Below are 17440 nucleotides of genomic sequence, written 5' to 3'. Positions count from 1 at the left end.
ATAAACTGGCAAAAGGAAAAAAGAGATCAATTCAGTCAAGAAAGGAAGCACAAAGATGCATTTTGATGTTGCCAAGATCAAAATCACCCCCACCCTGTAGCCAGGACATCCAAGGGCCAGCAAGGAGGCCTTTGGCTGTTTCATACAGGGGAGCAGGGAAAGAGCCCTCCCCCTGCTGGCGGGCAGTGGCGGCAGGCCTTGAGGCCTTCACATGGGATGGGGATGGGTGTCTGGACAAGGGCCCATGTGGGGCCATGTTCCTTAGAAGATGGGGCCATCTCGGCATGCTGGCCTTCGAATGGCATGAGGACACAGAGGTGCTGGAACACGTCTGGGACTGTGTCCTTCTTCGCTTGTGTGAGGACCAGGCTGGCAAGAACATTTTCCAAACCCAGAGCTCTGTCCAAATGAGTTAACTTAATGTCCTCACCCAGCCCCTGCCCACTCCCCAAAATGATGTGTACTCGGGGAGAAGTGGGAGGACAGTGAGGCAAAGCCAACACCTCCAGGCCAAAGTCAACATGATTCTGGAACACATGCTGGGGGTTCCAGCACTTAATTCTCAGGCTTTCGAGACGAGAATCTAACGAAAATGAGGTGAGCGAGAGCAGAGGAAACAACCACTGGGACCGCCGGTCGCACATGCCTCCGTGACAGCTCTGCTCACGGCAGCCACGCCACAAGGCAGGAGACCCCAGAAGACCCAGCACCACCGCCTCGGGGATACCTGGTTGATCTCGTCTTGCGTGGATTTCAGGGACTTGATGATGGTTTCCAGTTGAACTTTCCCGGCCTGAATGCTCTGCTCCAGCTGCGTCTCCTCCTGCTGCAGTCGGCTCAGCTCGGATTTGGCCCGGTTCAGGTCGTCCTCCTGGGACTTGAGGTCAGACTCCTGAGACTGGATCTGCGTCTTCAACGAAGAAATCTGAAACGAGGTGAAATGTGACTTTAAGGAAGAATTGTGGTTCATGTTCTTAAAATAAGTTGACCCAGAGAGGCAGACACCAGCCTGAGAGCCAGGTGCCTGGCTTCCTTATAGCATCCCTTCTACACACCTGGGCCAAGCACAGCAATCTGTCCCCCAGGGCCAAACGTCCCCACAAGAGGCCTCAGAGGGAGATGTAAGGGTTTTACAATCTCCTGAGGCTGCAGCCTCCCTGGTTTGTAATAAGCAGCAAAGACACCAGGGGAGGGGAGAGAGGCGTGCTGTGGGGCATGGGCCAGGGCGGGGTGTCCACACACGGGTTCACACGTATATGTATGACATGGTGGGTGAGACTGCAGTCAGGCCACTAATGCTTGGACACCTTCTCAAATGATACGTTCAACTACTCTATTAAACCGGTCAGATGTCAGCCCTGATCCAAAGTCACAGTGAGCCCAGGGAAGTCTGTAAGACGCCGCCTCATTCTGCTGGGCACGTGGCGAAGGCAACACTCACCATCTGGGTCTCGTCCTGGCACTTCTGCCTAACGTCACTCAGCATGTCTCGGAGCTTGGCTTTCTGCTGGTCCATTTCGTCCAGGCGGTCTTGGGCGTCCTGTTTCTGAGCTTCCAGCTCTTGCAAACTGCTTGTTTCCCGGTCTAAATCATTTTGTAATTCCTAGGGAAGGGTTGCATGAATTTACTTTAGCCTCATGAAAACAGGGTAGGTATATGCAAGCTAAGACAAAGCCTGGGCTGAAGCCTCTGAGAGGTCCTACAAAACAGCACCCCCCAAGTCTGGCATCCCACAAGCACCGCAGTGAACACCGCACACACCTCAGCCTGGCAGCCCCAGCTGAATCCTTCACTAAATCCCTTAGCAAACATTTACTGATGGCCTTCTAGAAGCCAGGCACCAGGAGAGGAGCTGGGTTCCTGGCAAGAAGAGTTCTCCAGTGACGTGTGGTCGGGGGTGAGGAGGGGAGAGGCATCACCCAAGCACAAATGAACCGAGATGAATAGACAGCATAGGTGCTGTCGGTCAGAATCACAGGGTGTGGGAAGATGAGCCCCACAGAAGTACCACTTCGAAGGACCCAAAGGACGATCAGGAGGTGGCCAGGTAAAGAGCCAGGAATGCGAAGAGCGGATGGGGCCGCAGAGGCCCCTGAAGAGAAGGGGGTGTCATGCTCCAAATGGATCAAAGGGAAGTGGGGTATGAGCACCACAGGCCATGCCCCGCAGCCCACGCCGATGAGACGGCACTGGCTTCTGCCACGGGAAGCCCCTGAGGACGTCCAAACGTGGGATTGGGGCACAATGGTTCCCAACTGCTAGAGCGCCTCCAAGTGGGCCACATCTATCAGTGCAGAGATCCTGGACTCGATCACTAGACTTCCAGGGAAGGGATCCACGAGGCGAATGGCGTGTGTGAAAACATGCCATGGCTGTGACAGCAGAATCTATCAACAGTGCAAATTTCCCCAGGCGCAGACGGCTGAGAGACATGGCACCTGGCGCCCGAGTTACAGGGTGTGATGCACCGCACCCCGGCACTCGTGCAAACAGGAAGGGGAGAAGATGCATAGATGCCTCGCCTCAGACACACATGCCCTCTCCAGACAGCCTCCCAGGAGGGATCGCCTGGACCTCTGGGGGCACAGGGGAGGGCAGGAGGCTTCTCCATCTCTGATTTTCAACCAGGCGAATGTCTTATCTCCCTGTGACGTGAATAACTAAAGCAGAGACAGGATGGGAGAGGAGAGTGTGGCCCATGGGGCCGACAGACGGAGCTGGGATGGTGGGGAGGTGGCTCAGGCTGGGGCTAAGGGGGAGGTGATAGCAGCCTGGGGAGGTGGTGGCCGTGGGAATCCAAGAATGGGAGGACTTGCGGGGACTGCTGAGGGGACAGGGAGGACAGGAGTGGTGAGGCCGATCCCCAGGGCTGGCCTGCACTCACGTGGTGGATGTCATTTCAGAAGAAAACCCAAAGGAGGTGCAGGGTCTCCGTCTCCCTGCTTTCTTAACAGAAGTGTCACGGCTCTCTCCTCACTCAACAGCCAAAACACACCTCTCAGTTATTTTGGGGGGCTCGTTCTCTGCTCCCCAGTCCCCTTGCCCTCAACCTTTAATTTGAGGCATGGATCTCAAGTCTGACAAGTTTGGGGAAGATGACACTGAATGTTTGAAAAGGGGCTCATGGCAGAGTAGAGACATGGGTTTGCCACATCTGAGGGAAGGACGAGTGATGCGAGAGGGATGAGGGAGGAGAGTCAGGCCCAGAGTGGTAGCTGGGACACCAGGCAGCCAACACCCTGGGACATCGAGGAACCTGGGCCTCTTTCCATACTGGAGAAGGAGCCGTGCAAGAGCCTTACGAGAGGAGGACCTGCCAGCTGCTGGTTAGGAAGGGTGCTGCAGTCAGGGTGGGGAAGATACGTGAGCAAAGGGAAGACAGAAAAAAGCCAGGCAATCTACAACTCAGTGCAAGCCCCACAGGATTGCCAGCTGGCTCCTGACAAGCAGATTCCAAAATTCATAAGGAAACACAAGGGGTCCAGATGAGCCAAGACAATCTTAAAAAACAGGAAGTTGGAGGACTCATACTTTTTGATTCCAAAACTTAGTACAAAGCAACAGTAATCAGGCAGTGTAATGCTGGCCTAAGGAGAGACACAAGACCAATGGAATAAAACTGAGAGTCCAGAAATAAACCCACACACATATGACCAACTGATTTTTGAAAAAGGTACCAAGACTATTTGGTGGGAGAAATAACAGTCTCTTCAACAAATGGTTCTGGGACAACCAGCTCTCCACGTGCAAAACAATGAAGCTGAACCCTACCTCACACCATATATAAAAGTTAACTCAAAATGGATCATAGATCTAAATGTAACAGCTAAAACTATAAAACTCTTAGCAGAAAACATGGGGTAAATCTTTGTGACTTTGGATTTGGCAGTGGGTTCTTGGATACAACACCAAAAGCAAGAGCAAAAAACGGAATAGATAAACTGGACTTTACCAAAATTTAAAACTTTTCTCTTTCAAAGGACAACCATTAAGAAAGCGAAAAGACAATCCACAGATGGGACATAATATTTGCCAATCATATATCTGACAAGGGAATTTATCTAGAAAATATAAAGAACTCTTACAACTCATCTATAAAAAGACAACCCAATTAAATAAGGGGCAAAGGATCTGATCTGACTTTTCTCTGTGGAAGATCCACAAATGGGCAATAAGCACATGAAAAGATGCTCAGCACCATTAGGGAAAAGCATTAGGGGCAATGAGATACCTACCACTCCACATCTACCAGGGAGGCGATAATAAAAAAAAATGGGAAATACCAAGTGTTGGTGAGGATGTGGAGAAACCAGAACCTTATGTGTTACTGGCAAGAATGTAAAATGGCGCGGCCACTTAGGAAAAGAGTCTGGCAATTCCTCAAAAGGCTAAACAGAGAGTTACCATGTGACCCAGCAATTTCACTCTTAGATTATACACCCAAGAAAAGTGAAATCATGTGTCCACACAAAAACTTCCATATTAATATTCTCAGTGGCATTACTTGCAATAGCTAAAAAGCAGAAAACCCCAAATGTCCATCAACTGATGAACAGATGAATAAAATGTGGTCCAGCCATAGAGTGAAATATTATTCAGGATAAAAAGGAACGAAGCACTGACACATGAAACATGAATGAACCCTGAAAACCAAGTTGAATGAAAGAGGCCAGACACAAAAGGCCACATAGGGTATGGTCCTGTTTACACAAAACACCCAGAAGAGGCGAATTCAGAGACAGAAAGTAGCTCAGTGGTTGCCAGGGGCTGGGGAAGACTGGAGGGTGCTAATAGGTATGGGGTTTCCTTTTGGAGCAGTGAGAATGTTCTGTAATTGACTGCGGTGATGGCTGCACAGCTCTGTGCATGTACTAAAAACCACTGAATTACACACTTTAAATGAGCGAATTGCATGCTTGTGAATTACATCTCAGTAAAGTTGTTGTTACAAAAACAAAACCAAACAACCAGGCTCTTACTCGACCATAGCGACAGACATGGAGAGACCCCCAGGGTAGGATGGGAAAGGGGAGGCCTGTAGGGGCTAAAGCTGAAGCTCCTGCGGCTTAAAACCAACTGTAAACTGACCTGAGGACCAAGGCCTCCTCCTGGACGCTGGACACTGACCTGCAGCCTGTGCTAGTTGGTGTGGCACAAGATCTGTGAACAAACCCATCTGGGAAAAGGCAGCAGAGCCAAAGTCACACCTGGCTTTCACAGGAGAACTTTAAAAATAGATATATAAAGCTCAGGACCGAGGAGCTGCCATCACACCACAGCAGAGCCCCGTCCTGGCCCGAGCACAAGCGAGGGTCCCATGGAATAGGGCCGGCCTGGCTAGCGCTGAGCTCCCTCCAGCTCTGGGGGGCTATCGGGGCACTTAGGGACCACAGCATCTTGTAGGCTGCAGGCATGTGCTGTCAGAGCTCACCAGCCAGGGCTCTGGTGGCCTTGCTGAGCCTGCCACAGACCAGAGGGGACAGTACCTCCAGACATCAGAACAAGTCTCTGCAAAGACCCAACAACTTTCTCAGAATTGCCCGAGACCCGGGGACTGGCTTCCCTGGTAGCTGAAGGACACACAACACCCGATCCTTGGATGCGGGAATGCAACCCGGAACCCGTTCAGAGTGACCCACACAGTGGGAGGGAGAACCACCCACATCCACGTGGCCGCCCAAGCCACGGCCAAGGAGAGAGGAAAGATGAGGCCAGCTCTGCCACACCAGAGAGCTGAAAGGATGGAGGGTGAGGCGATATGGGTGATGGGGAACTGTGTCTGAGGGATCAGTTCCAGGACACGCATGGGAATCAGAAGGCTGAGGTGAGAATAAATGACAGGATAAATGTACAGACACCCAGAAAGATAGTCACGTCACCTGTGGTCTTATAAATGAAGCAGCTCATTTGAGCAACAACAACAAAAAAAAAACACACATACACAAAAACACTTAATGGTAGAAGCAGGCTGGTCCCTGCCTTCTGATCCAGAACATTCCAGGGGACCATCTAAGGCCCAATCCTCGATGCCAATGTGTACAGAGTGAGAAGCCAGGAAACAAGGGTCTGGACACTGCATGGTGTGAACCAATCAGAGTCCCAAAGCACCCACCCTACCTGCCTTGTGAGCAGGCTGAGGGGAGGAGGGAAGGGCCACCCAGCACCCCATGAGCCCGACTGACTCTGGCGTTGCTCCCCCTGGCCTGGCTCAGGTCCACACCCTACGAGGTGGCCCAGAAAGAATCAGCCGCTCCCCTGGCGCACACCGCAGCGAGACACTGCACTTGGATCTGTGCCAAGAGCAGCCCACGCACCGATCCTCACTGCCAGGTGCACAGACAGAGGCCTGGAGGCCAAGCCACCCGCCCATCGTCTCCCTGGTGGCACGCTGGAGTGCCGACCGCTCAGCCTTGTCCTCTCTCCCCCAGCGCTGAGCTCAGAACACTCCACGCCCCTGAGCAGTCCAAGTGGCACAGCTCAGCCGCACTCTCAGGACCTCACAGCCAACTGGAGTCTCTGCAAGCGGCAGTGCCTCTCCATCCATCCAGACCTGGGACATCTCGGGAACCAACGTTTCTTCAAGGGTGGAGCCCCAGGCGCTGACCTGTGCTCCTGGCACAGTGTCCTCTCTGCCCAGACAACGGGGTGAGCGCTGAGCACCTGCCAGACCCAGTGCTCCAGCCCCACAACTCAGGAAAGCAGAACGCTCATTACCACCATCATAGGAGGCCTAGAGGTGCTAAGTAACTTGCCCCAGGCCACACAGCTGCTAAGGAGAGCCAGGTCTGAGCCTTGGTAGTCAGACCCCCCAACCCCAGCACATACACAGAGTGCCTGCCCTCACCACCACCCACAAGGAGATTCTCCAAGCAGGACTGTCCCGAGAACAGGTCACTGTCTGAATCTCAAAAATTCAGACCGAGTGAAAGAAACCAGACACAGAAGGCTGAATGTTGTGTGATTCCCTTTATGTGAAATGTCCAGAATAAGCAAATCCATAGAAACAGCAGACTGGGGTTGTCAGGGTCTAGGGGAAGGGGGGCAGTGGCTGCTAATGGGGTTTCCTTTTGGGGTGATGGGAATGTTCTAGAACTGGACAGAGGTGATGGTTAAGCAACAATGAATATGCTAAAAACCACTGAGTTGTACACTTCAGAACAGAGAATCTTACATTATGAGAATTCTGTATCTCAATTAAAAACAAAATAACTGTCTATGGCTATAGGAAACTCAAAACTAAAAACCACTTGGAAGCCCCCAAAAGCTCAAGTTTCTAATGAGCGCACAGCTGCCTCCCTTTGCTCTGCTCTGCCACCACCGCCGGGAACTCCCTGCCCTGCATTTGACACAAGGTCTGTTCGAACAAAACAAGCAACATGCTCACCTGTACTTCATTGGTTTTCTGTCTGATTGCCTCTTCTTTTTCTCTAATGTCTTGTTCCAGTGAGTATTTCTCCCTGAAATATTTTAAAATATTTCATGAAGCATGGATAGAGTAAATTGACCGCCCTGTGGTATCCCAGCTTCTCCAGACCCAATCCTATCCATCCCACAAAGACCCAACCCAGCTGGCCCCTCTCAGTGGGGGAGAAGTCTACCACCCCTAGGGACCTTCTGCTTAACGTAACCTTCAAGTGTGGGTGGAACCTGGGATGCGACAAGGCTTCGCTCCCATCCTGGCCACGAGAGCCTTTTAAAGCAGAGTGTCAGAGCGATGCCCTAAGTGAGGAGGGCTGGACGGGCCCCCACTGACTTGAAGATGGAGCGGTCATGGGGCATCCTCTCAGAGCAGAACAAGCCCCAGGCCGCACCCAGCGCAGAAAGGAGACCCGAGAATGCCAGCTTTGAGGAACTGGATTCAGATCCCCACCCACTCGGCCAACACCTTGAAATGTGCCTTGTGAACCCTGAGCAGGGAACCCAGTTGAGCCCACCTGAACTCCTGGTCTACAGAGCTGTGTACTGATAAACCTGCACTGTTTCCAGCCATCCACACACAGCAAGAGAAAACAAATACACTCTCTAAATCCTACATTCACTCGCTCATGAATGGTGAGCGTCTACTGCTCAGAAGCACCAGTGCTGAGCACATGAGGACACACGGAGAGAGCCTTCACGGGGCTCACAGACCATGAGGGAGACAAATCAACACACAAATGTATAAAACTAAGTACCACGATGGGAAATCCAGTGGGACAAGGAAAGGGGGTGGGGAGTGTCCTGCACAGGATGGCCAGGGAAGGACTCTGAGGACATGGCCTGTGAATAGAAATCATGGTGGAAGAACATTCTAGTCAATGGGAACAGGAAGGCAAAGCTCGGCTGGGGGAGCCATGCTGAGAAGTTTGGAGTGATGCAAAGTAGGGTGGGGGGTTCAGAGGGCCGACAGCAAGAAGCGGCGGCAGCGCGGGTCTCTCTGACCCACCCAGTGCCCCCGGCTACTCCCTCACAGGAGGCTGGGGCTGGCCCTGCCTGTCTCCTCAGGTGCAAACGGCCCCTACCCCAAGCAGCAACCAGCCTTGCTCTCCTCCTTAGAGACTGAAGGTTTGTGTCCACCTCCTGCCCCCCAATTTGTATGTTGAAACCCTAACCCCCAGTGTGATGGGATTAGGAGGTAGGGCGTTTGGGAGGGGATTCGGTCAGGAGGTGGCGCCCCCACGCATGGGGTGAGTGCCCACATGAGAAGCCCCAGAGAGCTCCTCGCCCCTTTCACCATGTGAGGACCCAGTGAGAAGACGCCGTTGATGAACCAGGGAACGGGCCCCACCAGACCCTGGATCTGCCTGCACCTCCATCTGCACTTCCAGCCTCCAGGATGGGGAGAAGCACGTGTCTGCTGTTTAAGCTGTCCAGCCTGTGAGAGTCTGTCACAGCAGCCTGAAAGCACTGAGACAATTCTCTCGTGCCTGAAGGGGCTGCCTCAGTGGCAAGAACTTCATGTGGACAACAAACCCTGCCTCCCCTACCAGGAGCCCAGCACTTGTTCAACAGTAAGGCCCCTCCGGACACCAGGCCAGACATGAAACAATCGTTGAGCATCTGCATGTTCACTTCCATGAGCCTAAGAACCACCTAATGATACAGCGGCCTCTTTAGACCCAACCCACTGTGACTGGCTCACGTCTCAAGGGGAGAGGCATGTTTGCCGAGCCCCTAGTCAACAGGCCTGATGGTCACTCTCAGAGCCACCCAGGCCTGGCTTCCTGCTCACTCTTGCTCTGCACACATGTGCCTCTCGTCTTCACAGGGAAACCCTCCAGGCTGCCAGAGGCTGCAGAGCTGTGAAGAGGCAGCCCTGGCCAGACTCGGATGCCACTGTTCCTTCTGAGACCCTGAACCTCATATTACAGGGCACCCTCCACCTAATTAATGGGCCCACCAGGCTCTAAGACACTGGCCCTCTGTCCTCACAGACCCTCTCAGCCTTACCAGGCTGCAAGTGCTGACCTCTTGTGGGAAATATGGCCCCAGGCATCTAGTGATGGAACACTGGCATGACACAGGGAATCTGGCTTCAGCTGGCAGCCAAGGCTGAGGCTTTGGGGCCGGCCACCCACCTCACCGATCCCCATCCTAAGCCCCTGCTTACAGGTGGGGAAACCAAGGCTGTGGGCGCAGGGAGTGGAGACAGAGACCTGGACACAAGGCCTCTCTCACAGAGTTGAGCTGCTGGCCCCAGGCTCATCATCTGAGAGTCAGTCACTTTCCGCGCTCGGAGATAACAAGGCCTTCCCGAGGTCGGGGTGGGGTGCCCTGTGGCCACCTAGCAACAACGTGCCTGAGACCCCACAGCCCACACTGGCTCCCACTGAGGATGTCACAACTCAAGCTCATTACATCAGTTCAGGAACTCAGGAGAATTTGCATCCCTTTGTTTCTACTGAACAAACTCGTGATGGTCAACTCGCCATGTGGTTCACAAGCCTCTGCTACTTCCGATGACAACCTGGGTTAGGGATTCCGAACCTGAGGGGAAGAAGACCTTTAACGTACCTTTGTAACTGGGCAATCTCTTGACTGATATCGTCCAGTTCCTTCACACCAGTAAACTCCCCTGATCCAAGAGAACTCGAACTGTCCTAGAACCAAATTCAGACACAGAATTACAAGTTGTAGGCTGACCTTACCCCACAGCATAGGCTAGCAGGTGTCAGAATGGGGGATAAAGTCCTCAAGCTCCAGCCCCCAGCCTAGGAACTACCTGGGCAGCCCAAACACACCCACAAGCCCTTGGGGAAGGCAGGGCAGACTGCCAGCACCCGCCTGCTCACATGGGCGGCCAGCGCCACCTGGTGGCGGGAAGCGACGCGAATACGGCAGAGGTGGGCCAGCGGCTACTCACCGGGATGGGTGTGCCTCTCTCTGACGGCGGGACCATGTCCGGTGAGAGGACTTGAGGAGGGTCGATGCCTTTACTGACCTTCTGCTGAATGAAATACATAGCTAACGCGAATTGGTCTTTGCTTAACTTCCCCGTTTGCCTCGTATCGGCCAGGGCCCTGGGAGAAACGTGGGGATGCTAATCACACATCACAAACACCAGAATCAGTTCCAAGTCCACGGAACCCACACTTAAAAAAAAAAATAGATGACGACAATGATAAGAACAACAGGCCACAGCTGCAGCCGCTTGTCTACTGAACATACCCTCCCGGGACGCAGTCCCCACCTCCTACCCAGAGCTTCAGGGCAGGAGGGGGCTCCTCTTTTTGCTGGAGAACCATCAAGCCCCATCCACGGGTGTTGGAGCGGTGCCTTGGGAAGCCCTGTGAGCAGCTAGGAAGGGTGCAGCTGGCTCTTGACGGCGTACAGGCGGTAGACTGCGATCACAGACTCCCCTCTGCATAAATGAAAGCCGGGGCCGCATGCACACACTCAGACTTCTAGCTGGTTCCTCAGCCTTGGGAAATCTGAATGGCCTGGGCCAGTGGTTTTCAATGGGGATGACAGCAGCACTGGGGTTGTCGTTATGAGGGCACACGGCCCAGAAAGCCAGGCACGGTGCTATATGCACAGGGAACAGTCCCTCGCTGCTAAGGTGCCCCCGTCCTCGTGGCCTTCTGGTGCCCTGACTGATGGTCAAGGCGGCATGTAAGCTCCGGGACACACAGTCACCAAGAGCCAGCTGCTATGGAACAGGAAGCCTCGTGCAGCAAGGACAAGGCCTTCACGCCTGTGAAAAGTGTCATCCCTCACTCCCTCTGTCCACTCAATACGCAGTCTCTCTCCCACTGCAGGGGGAATTATCGCAAGAACAAAGAAACCATGTCCTAACACAGAGCAAAGAAGGGCCAGGAACGTTTAACAGACGTGGGGCCCAAACACCGTGTGCAAACAGGGCTGGAAAAGAGCCCACGAAATGTCCCGATTAGAGGCCGGTTAAAAACGTCACTGTTCTTGCCACAGTTCAAGGGCAGAGCGCGACAGTCTTCCAGGGCAACTGTTTCTCCTTGGTCTGCCAGCGAGCGCCGGCCACGCCACACACCCAGCCCACAGCCGCTCTGGGGCCAGGCCCTGCTCCTCCACGTGCATTCATGACTTCACTGTGTCATTTACGTGTTGTCATGCCTCTTGCAGGCTGAGATACACGTCATAAATCACGTTCCTTTAAGTTACAACTGGGGCATAATTCGAATTCTGTGCACATCCGTTTCAGGGTGATAAAGGCGGCACTGCGTTTTACTGGCTTCTGAAAGCAGGCACCCGGTCTGAAGGCACCTCCCCCAGCTCTTCTGGGGACTGACTAGAAGGGACAGGCCCGTTTTCTCAGCAGGAGCTTCACCTCGGACGTGGCCACCTCTGAGTTACTGTTAGGGAGTTTTATTTCCCCGAGTCACTCAGTAATGTGCTAAATTTCACAGCTCTGTTTGGAGGGGTTCACCCCTCCAGAGTCACACGGAAATTCTCTTCTTACAACTCCCAAGTGAAGCCCTCCAAGACCCAGGCTCTGAGGAAAAAGCTAGAAGGTGACGTCATGACTGGCCAGTTACCCCAGGAGCCATCCCAGGGCCTGGAGGAGACTGGGAGTGGAGCTGGCTCCTGGACTGGCCCTGAGGTGCAGGCTGGAGTCTTACCCTACCCCACCAGCCGCATCACTGGCCTTCTTGGGCAGGGCCTCCGCAGGGGGCCCACAGCCCTGACTGCCCAGCGTGGCCCTGCCAGAGCCTCTGGGGCCCTGGCTGCACCCTCCCCCTGGAGGGGGAAGGCCAAGCACCCGCACCCCCACTGGCTGTGGTAGAGGCTGCATAACCACTGGCAAGAACTGGTCCCAGTCATTCAAACAGATAGCCCCAGAGCTCTCTAGAGGGACAACCTTCCTGCTGGAGGGGACTGAACGGACATGCACGGAATAAAGGGTACAGCCTTTCCACTTGGCCCTCACTGCCGCCTCTCCCGTCCCACTCGCCCCTTCCAGCCTTGAAGGGTGAGCCACCCACAGCCATCACCCCCCACAGCGAGGCCCCAAACACTGAGAGGCAGAGGTCCTTACCATATGTGTGCTAGAAGATTCTGGGTGAGACCCGAGTGCATGAAGATCTCCTTCACCTCCTGGCCGCTCACATAGCCGTCCAGGTCCAGGTCGGTCTTCAGGAATATCTCGTCAAATCGCATCTTGTCTGCCACTGGCACCACCCAGTTTACTGTTGGCTGAAAGGGTTTTTCAGAACAGTTAACCCTCAAGCTTTTCATCACCTACAAATACACACTAGGAAAGCATTTTCAGGCTCCTTTTAGCAGAAATCCCTCTTTGAGCGGAGAGGGCAGACAGGATCCCGGGTCTGTAAGTGGGGAAACTGAGGCTCAGAGAGATTAATGCTGCTTCAGTCAGTCTCAGCCAGTGGCCTGGGTCTCTTTCCACCCCAGCACAGTGCCCTGAAATCCACCAACAGCCCTTCTACCCCCGCTGCCTGGGACATGAAGGAAAACGGGTCTCGTCAGGGAGTTGAGAGGCATGCCCCTGGGATCTGGGAAGAGCCACCAGACCATCAGGGGGCGGGGGCATGAGGGGGCCAGCCTGCACCCACCAGCAACTCCAGCCCCACTTGGCCCCTCATCAGTAAAACACACCACCACAAGCCTAACCTACGGCACTTGAGAGCTCAGCAAGAATTCTGAGACGCAAGATGTCGGGTCCTGGAAAGCAGCAGCTCATGCAGGTCTAAGTGACTGGCCTCGGCCCCGCTCCTCTGGCTCCATCTCCCCATCCCTCCACTCGCCCTGCCCCAGCCTTCTTCCTATTTTAAGGACACACTAAGCACTCCCACTTCAGAGTCTCGCCATGCACAAGTTCTCAGATGGCTTCTCATCATTCAGGTGACATCAGCTTAGCTGTCCCCTCATCAGTGGCCTTCCGGCTGGCCCATCTGCAGAAGCACGCCCTCTCCTCAGCCTGACAATCCAGGCCAGGCCCTGTCCTGCTTTCTCATGGCTGGTGGGCCTTCCCTAGTCTACAGATTCATTCAGCGTCTGTCTTCCCACTAAGGGCAGGGATCTGCGACACAGTGGGCATGGCTGCTGAGCTGGTAAAGACACTCAGGCTGGGCCACCTGGGGCTGGCCCTCTTCACAGAGAGCCATGTTCAACTCCCTGACCATCAGCCAGGCCTCTCCAATTGGCCTGTGACCGAGCCTCGACCCTCTCTGATCTCCTCTTGTTATTGATTCTAGGGTATGATGAGCTCCTTGAAAATGAGCCTCCCAGGTCGAGTGTTTAACTTTAAAAGCATGTCATGAGCAAGAGAGACCACTGTCCTATTATGCGCTTCTCATTTTCATTTTTATCATATTCTGAAGCTGCATGGTGGTGCTGGCTGGCCTTCTTGTCACAACTCATTGCTATGCCTTTGAAACCACAAACGAGGCAGAAAGTGAAGCACAATTCCAGATGGAACTCACATTCATGTTCTTGCGTGTTTCAGTCTCCAAGGTGCCCTTTTATAAAGAGCCATTGCCAGAATAAGAAATGTCTTTTTTGATGTCTAAGATACAGCCGCACTGGGGGGCAGGCATAGCTCCGTGGTAGAGCGCATGCTTAGCATGCACAAGGTCCTGGGTTCAATCCCCAGTGCCTCCATTAAAAAATATAACAAGAATAAATAAACGAATAAACAAAAATAATTACCTCCCCCTAAAACAAACAAAAAACACTTAAAAAAAAAAAAGATACTGCTGCGTGGAGAGTTGGAGCCGCTTCCTGCCTTCCTAACACCAGATGGATGCCTCCCTTACTCACCTGATTACTTGATATATATTTACTGAGCATCAAAGTACCAGAGATTCTTCTAGATGCTGAGATTATAACCCAGAACTAACTCTGCTCTCCTGAAGCTACCGGCTGGATGGGGAGACAGGAGATACACAATTAATCATGTGAAGGCCAGGGGTGGGAGAGCTAGAAGAGTATGGGTAGAGGGCGGCCGCCTAGGGTGTGTGGGCTGTCGGTGTGGTCACCCCAGCCTCCCCGTGAGCAGAGGCCTCACGATGCCAGATGCCACGGTGCCATCTGGGACTTGCCCTCTCAGCAGAGGCACTGCCGGAGGCAGGAGCGGCAGAGGGGTGATTAGAGCGCCTGGAGGTGGGACTGTGCTGGGTGTGTTTGGGGAAAGGTGGTGTTAATGTGCAACTGAGTGAGAAAGTTAATTCTGAATCCCTGTTGCTATGGTCTGAATGTTTGTGTCCCATCTCCCCAGATTCAAACATTGGAAATCCTAATCCCCAGTGTGATGGTGTCACATCATGAGGGCGGAGCCCTCATGAACGGGAGTAGTGCCCTTATAAAACGGACCACCAAGAGCTCCCAAGATCCTTCCACCATGTGAGGACACAGCAAGAAGACAGCCACCTGTGAACCAGGAAGTGGTCCCACTGAACACTGAATCTGCTGGCACCTTGATCTTGGAATTCGAGCCCCCAAAACTGTGAGAAATAAATGCCTGCTATTTAGAAGCCACCCAGTCTGTGTATGTTCCAGCAGCCAGACTGGACTAGAACACCTGATGTAAATACTGAATTTAATCACAGACTCTAACCCTTTTTGGGTCACAAACTACTTGCTCCCGAGAAGCACCTTGCCAGGGCTCTGCACAGCAGTGAGAACCGCGGCTCTGTGAAGAGGTCACGCACATGGAGAGCACTGTACCTGTGTTTGCTTGATACTATGCTTGGGAGACAAGCTTCCAGTGCTGTTCAAGCTGCTGACGCTGCCGTGAGAAGGCGTGGAGCGGAGGCTGTCCTTCGGTGGGGGGCTGGCGGGCAGGACGGGCACGGCGCCCGGGAACACCGTCTTCTTCCTCTTGGACGGCGGGATGAGGGACGGTGGCAGGACGGAGGGCACTGGCTCCTTCTCGAGGGCTCGGTACACCAAGTGCATCGCCTGTGAGCACAGAAGAGAATGATGTTCAGGGGGTGAGGCCCGGGCCCCAGGGCCAGTGGAAGGCGGCTCTTTCAGAAGCTGCAGTGATAAGACGAAGATTGCTCTTTCTGAGGTCGCTTCCAAATGGAACAAAGTGAAAATAAACCTTTCCTGATGAGCTACGCTGTCCATGTGTGATTTTCCAAGACGTGTGTTTAACCACACAAGACTGAAATGAGTATGAAAGGAATCAGATCGTGCCAGGCTCCACACATGTCCCTTCCCCACACAGCAGGGCCTCCGGCTCCAGGGCTGACGACCTGCAAAGTCCTGGAACTTGGCAGTCTAGCAACACGCCATGACAGTATGCCTTAAACTGATACAATGCTGGATGTTGATGATCTCTCCATAAAACTGAGGAGGGGGGGACACACCAGGAGAGCTGCCTGTACTTCAAGATCTCTGAGAGACACAGAAAACTACCCCAAAAGGGTGTGTGTGCAGAGGACGGACAGGCAGCTCCCCTGACTGAGGTAGGCAGGGGAAAATAACAATAAACTTTGTCTAAACGAAGGATTGAAAAATCCGTTTTAAAAAGTAACAAAACCAAACCAAAATAACAATCCTCCATACTTCAAACTATTCTTTAAGTTGCTATCTGTATAGAGAACAGGTCGTTAACACAGGTACAGATTTACGGTCACTTAAAAACTCTACTAAATGTTAAACCCAGCTAGGGATGAAAAGAAACACAAAATGACACAGCTCAGAGTCACTTATAAAAAAAGAAAACATAAATTGTGGCTGAAATGATGAGAAATGATAAAAACAAAAACAGAATCTCAGGGCACATGAGGCTGTGAGGAGGAGGCATGTTCCTGGGTTCACTCCAGGCCAAAGTCTCCATTCCTGAAGACCACCCCAAAGGCAGTTCAATGATATGAACACCTGAAGTCAAGCGCTGTCAAAAGAAATATAAAAATAAACGAGGAGCTTGGGGGAGGAAGGATGGGGAGTTAGTATTAACGAGGACAGAGGTTTAGCTTTGCCGGGTCAAGAGAGTTCTGGGGATGATGGACAGTGGTGATGGTGGCACAACCAAACGAATGTATTAACACCACTAAAATGTACACTCAGAAACGGTTATGGTGGTAAATGCCATGTCATGTGTATTCTACCACAATAAAAAAAAAAAAAAAAAAAAGGCCAGCCAGTGAAAAGAAGAGGATGATGGAGAAATATGGAAAATGCTCTAAGTAAAAAAGGAAGAAGAGAGTTGACGTGTAGGGGAAAAATGCAACTGAGTACTGTGGGGGGTAAGGGATTACGACGGGAATAGTAAGATAATTAGAAGCTTCAATTCACATGTATGTTGTAAAATCACATTTTAAAGACTTTTAAAGTTCCTAGAACAGAAGATGTGTCTCAGGGATACTGCTGTGTTTCATCATTTTTCTATTACTTGGGGATTCCCAGATGATCCACAGCCTTTTCTCTTTTTTGGTGGGGGTGGGGTAGGTGGGTGGGTTGGCTGAACTTAATTATTATTTATTAAAACATTGCCCTTAACTACTAGGGGCTACTTCTACTTTTGAGGGTTTTTTTCTGTATAGAGCGAGATCGTGAATATTTTATGCCTTGCTGACCACATACTCAGAACTACTCACTGTTTTAAAAAATTTTTTTTTGTTGTTTGCTTGTTTTGGTGGGGGGGGGGATTCGGGTTGGTTATTTATTTATTTAATGGAGGTACTGGGGACCGAACCCAGGACCTCATGCATGCTAAACACACACTCTACCACTGAGCTATACCCTTCCCTGCCTTTGAGATCTAACGGAACAAAGTGAGTGAATAAATCTCATGAATGGGAGAGAAAGGTCAAAGATGTGAGTAAGGAGGAGGGAAGGGAGGAAGAAAAGGAGGGACATTATGACACCAGTCCAGGCGGGGAGGCCAGACCCAGGCAACGTCAGCCCAGCAGGTGGCTGGGAGAGGTGGCTGGGGAGCTGCAAGGGTGTGGAGGGAGGGCAGCCGCATGGGAAAGTAGCCCGCAGGACACAAGATCCCAGTCTCCACACAGATCCAGCA

The 17440-nt window shown here is 52.5% G+C and overlaps 1 protein-coding gene across 8 annotated transcripts in view; it reads right to left on the bottom strand.

Annotated features, from left to right (window-relative positions):
- Nucleotides 1-17440, bottom strand: part of EPS15L1 (epidermal growth factor receptor pathway substrate 15 like 1) — an 83874-nt gene that overhangs the window by 37923 nt on the left and 28511 nt on the right. For all 8 annotated transcript variants that reach the window (XM_074350519.1, XM_074350515.1, XM_074350517.1 and 5 more), the window contains exons 9-15: nt 15139-15372; nt 12491-12648; nt 10343-10499; nt 9994-10079; nt 7385-7457; nt 1442-1603; nt 728-925 (exon numbers count right to left, since the gene is read on the bottom strand). In XM_074350519.1, coding sequence (XP_074206620.1) covers nt 728-925; nt 1442-1603; nt 7385-7457; nt 9994-10079; nt 10343-10499; nt 12491-12648; nt 15139-15372 — 1068 coding nt within the window. The remainder of the gene's footprint in view (nt 1-727; nt 926-1441; nt 1604-7384; nt 7458-9993; nt 10080-10342; nt 10500-12490; nt 12649-15138; nt 15373-17440) is intronic.

This window comes from Camelus bactrianus, chromosome 22 (assembly GCF_048773025.1).
Source record: "Camelus bactrianus isolate YW-2024 breed Bactrian camel chromosome 22, ASM4877302v1, whole genome shotgun sequence".
In the NCBI taxonomy this organism is placed as follows: domain Eukaryota; kingdom Metazoa; phylum Chordata; class Mammalia; order Artiodactyla; family Camelidae; genus Camelus; species Camelus bactrianus.
Note: the sequence above shows the minus strand (reverse complement) of the source record. Positions and strands in the feature narration are given on the sequence as shown.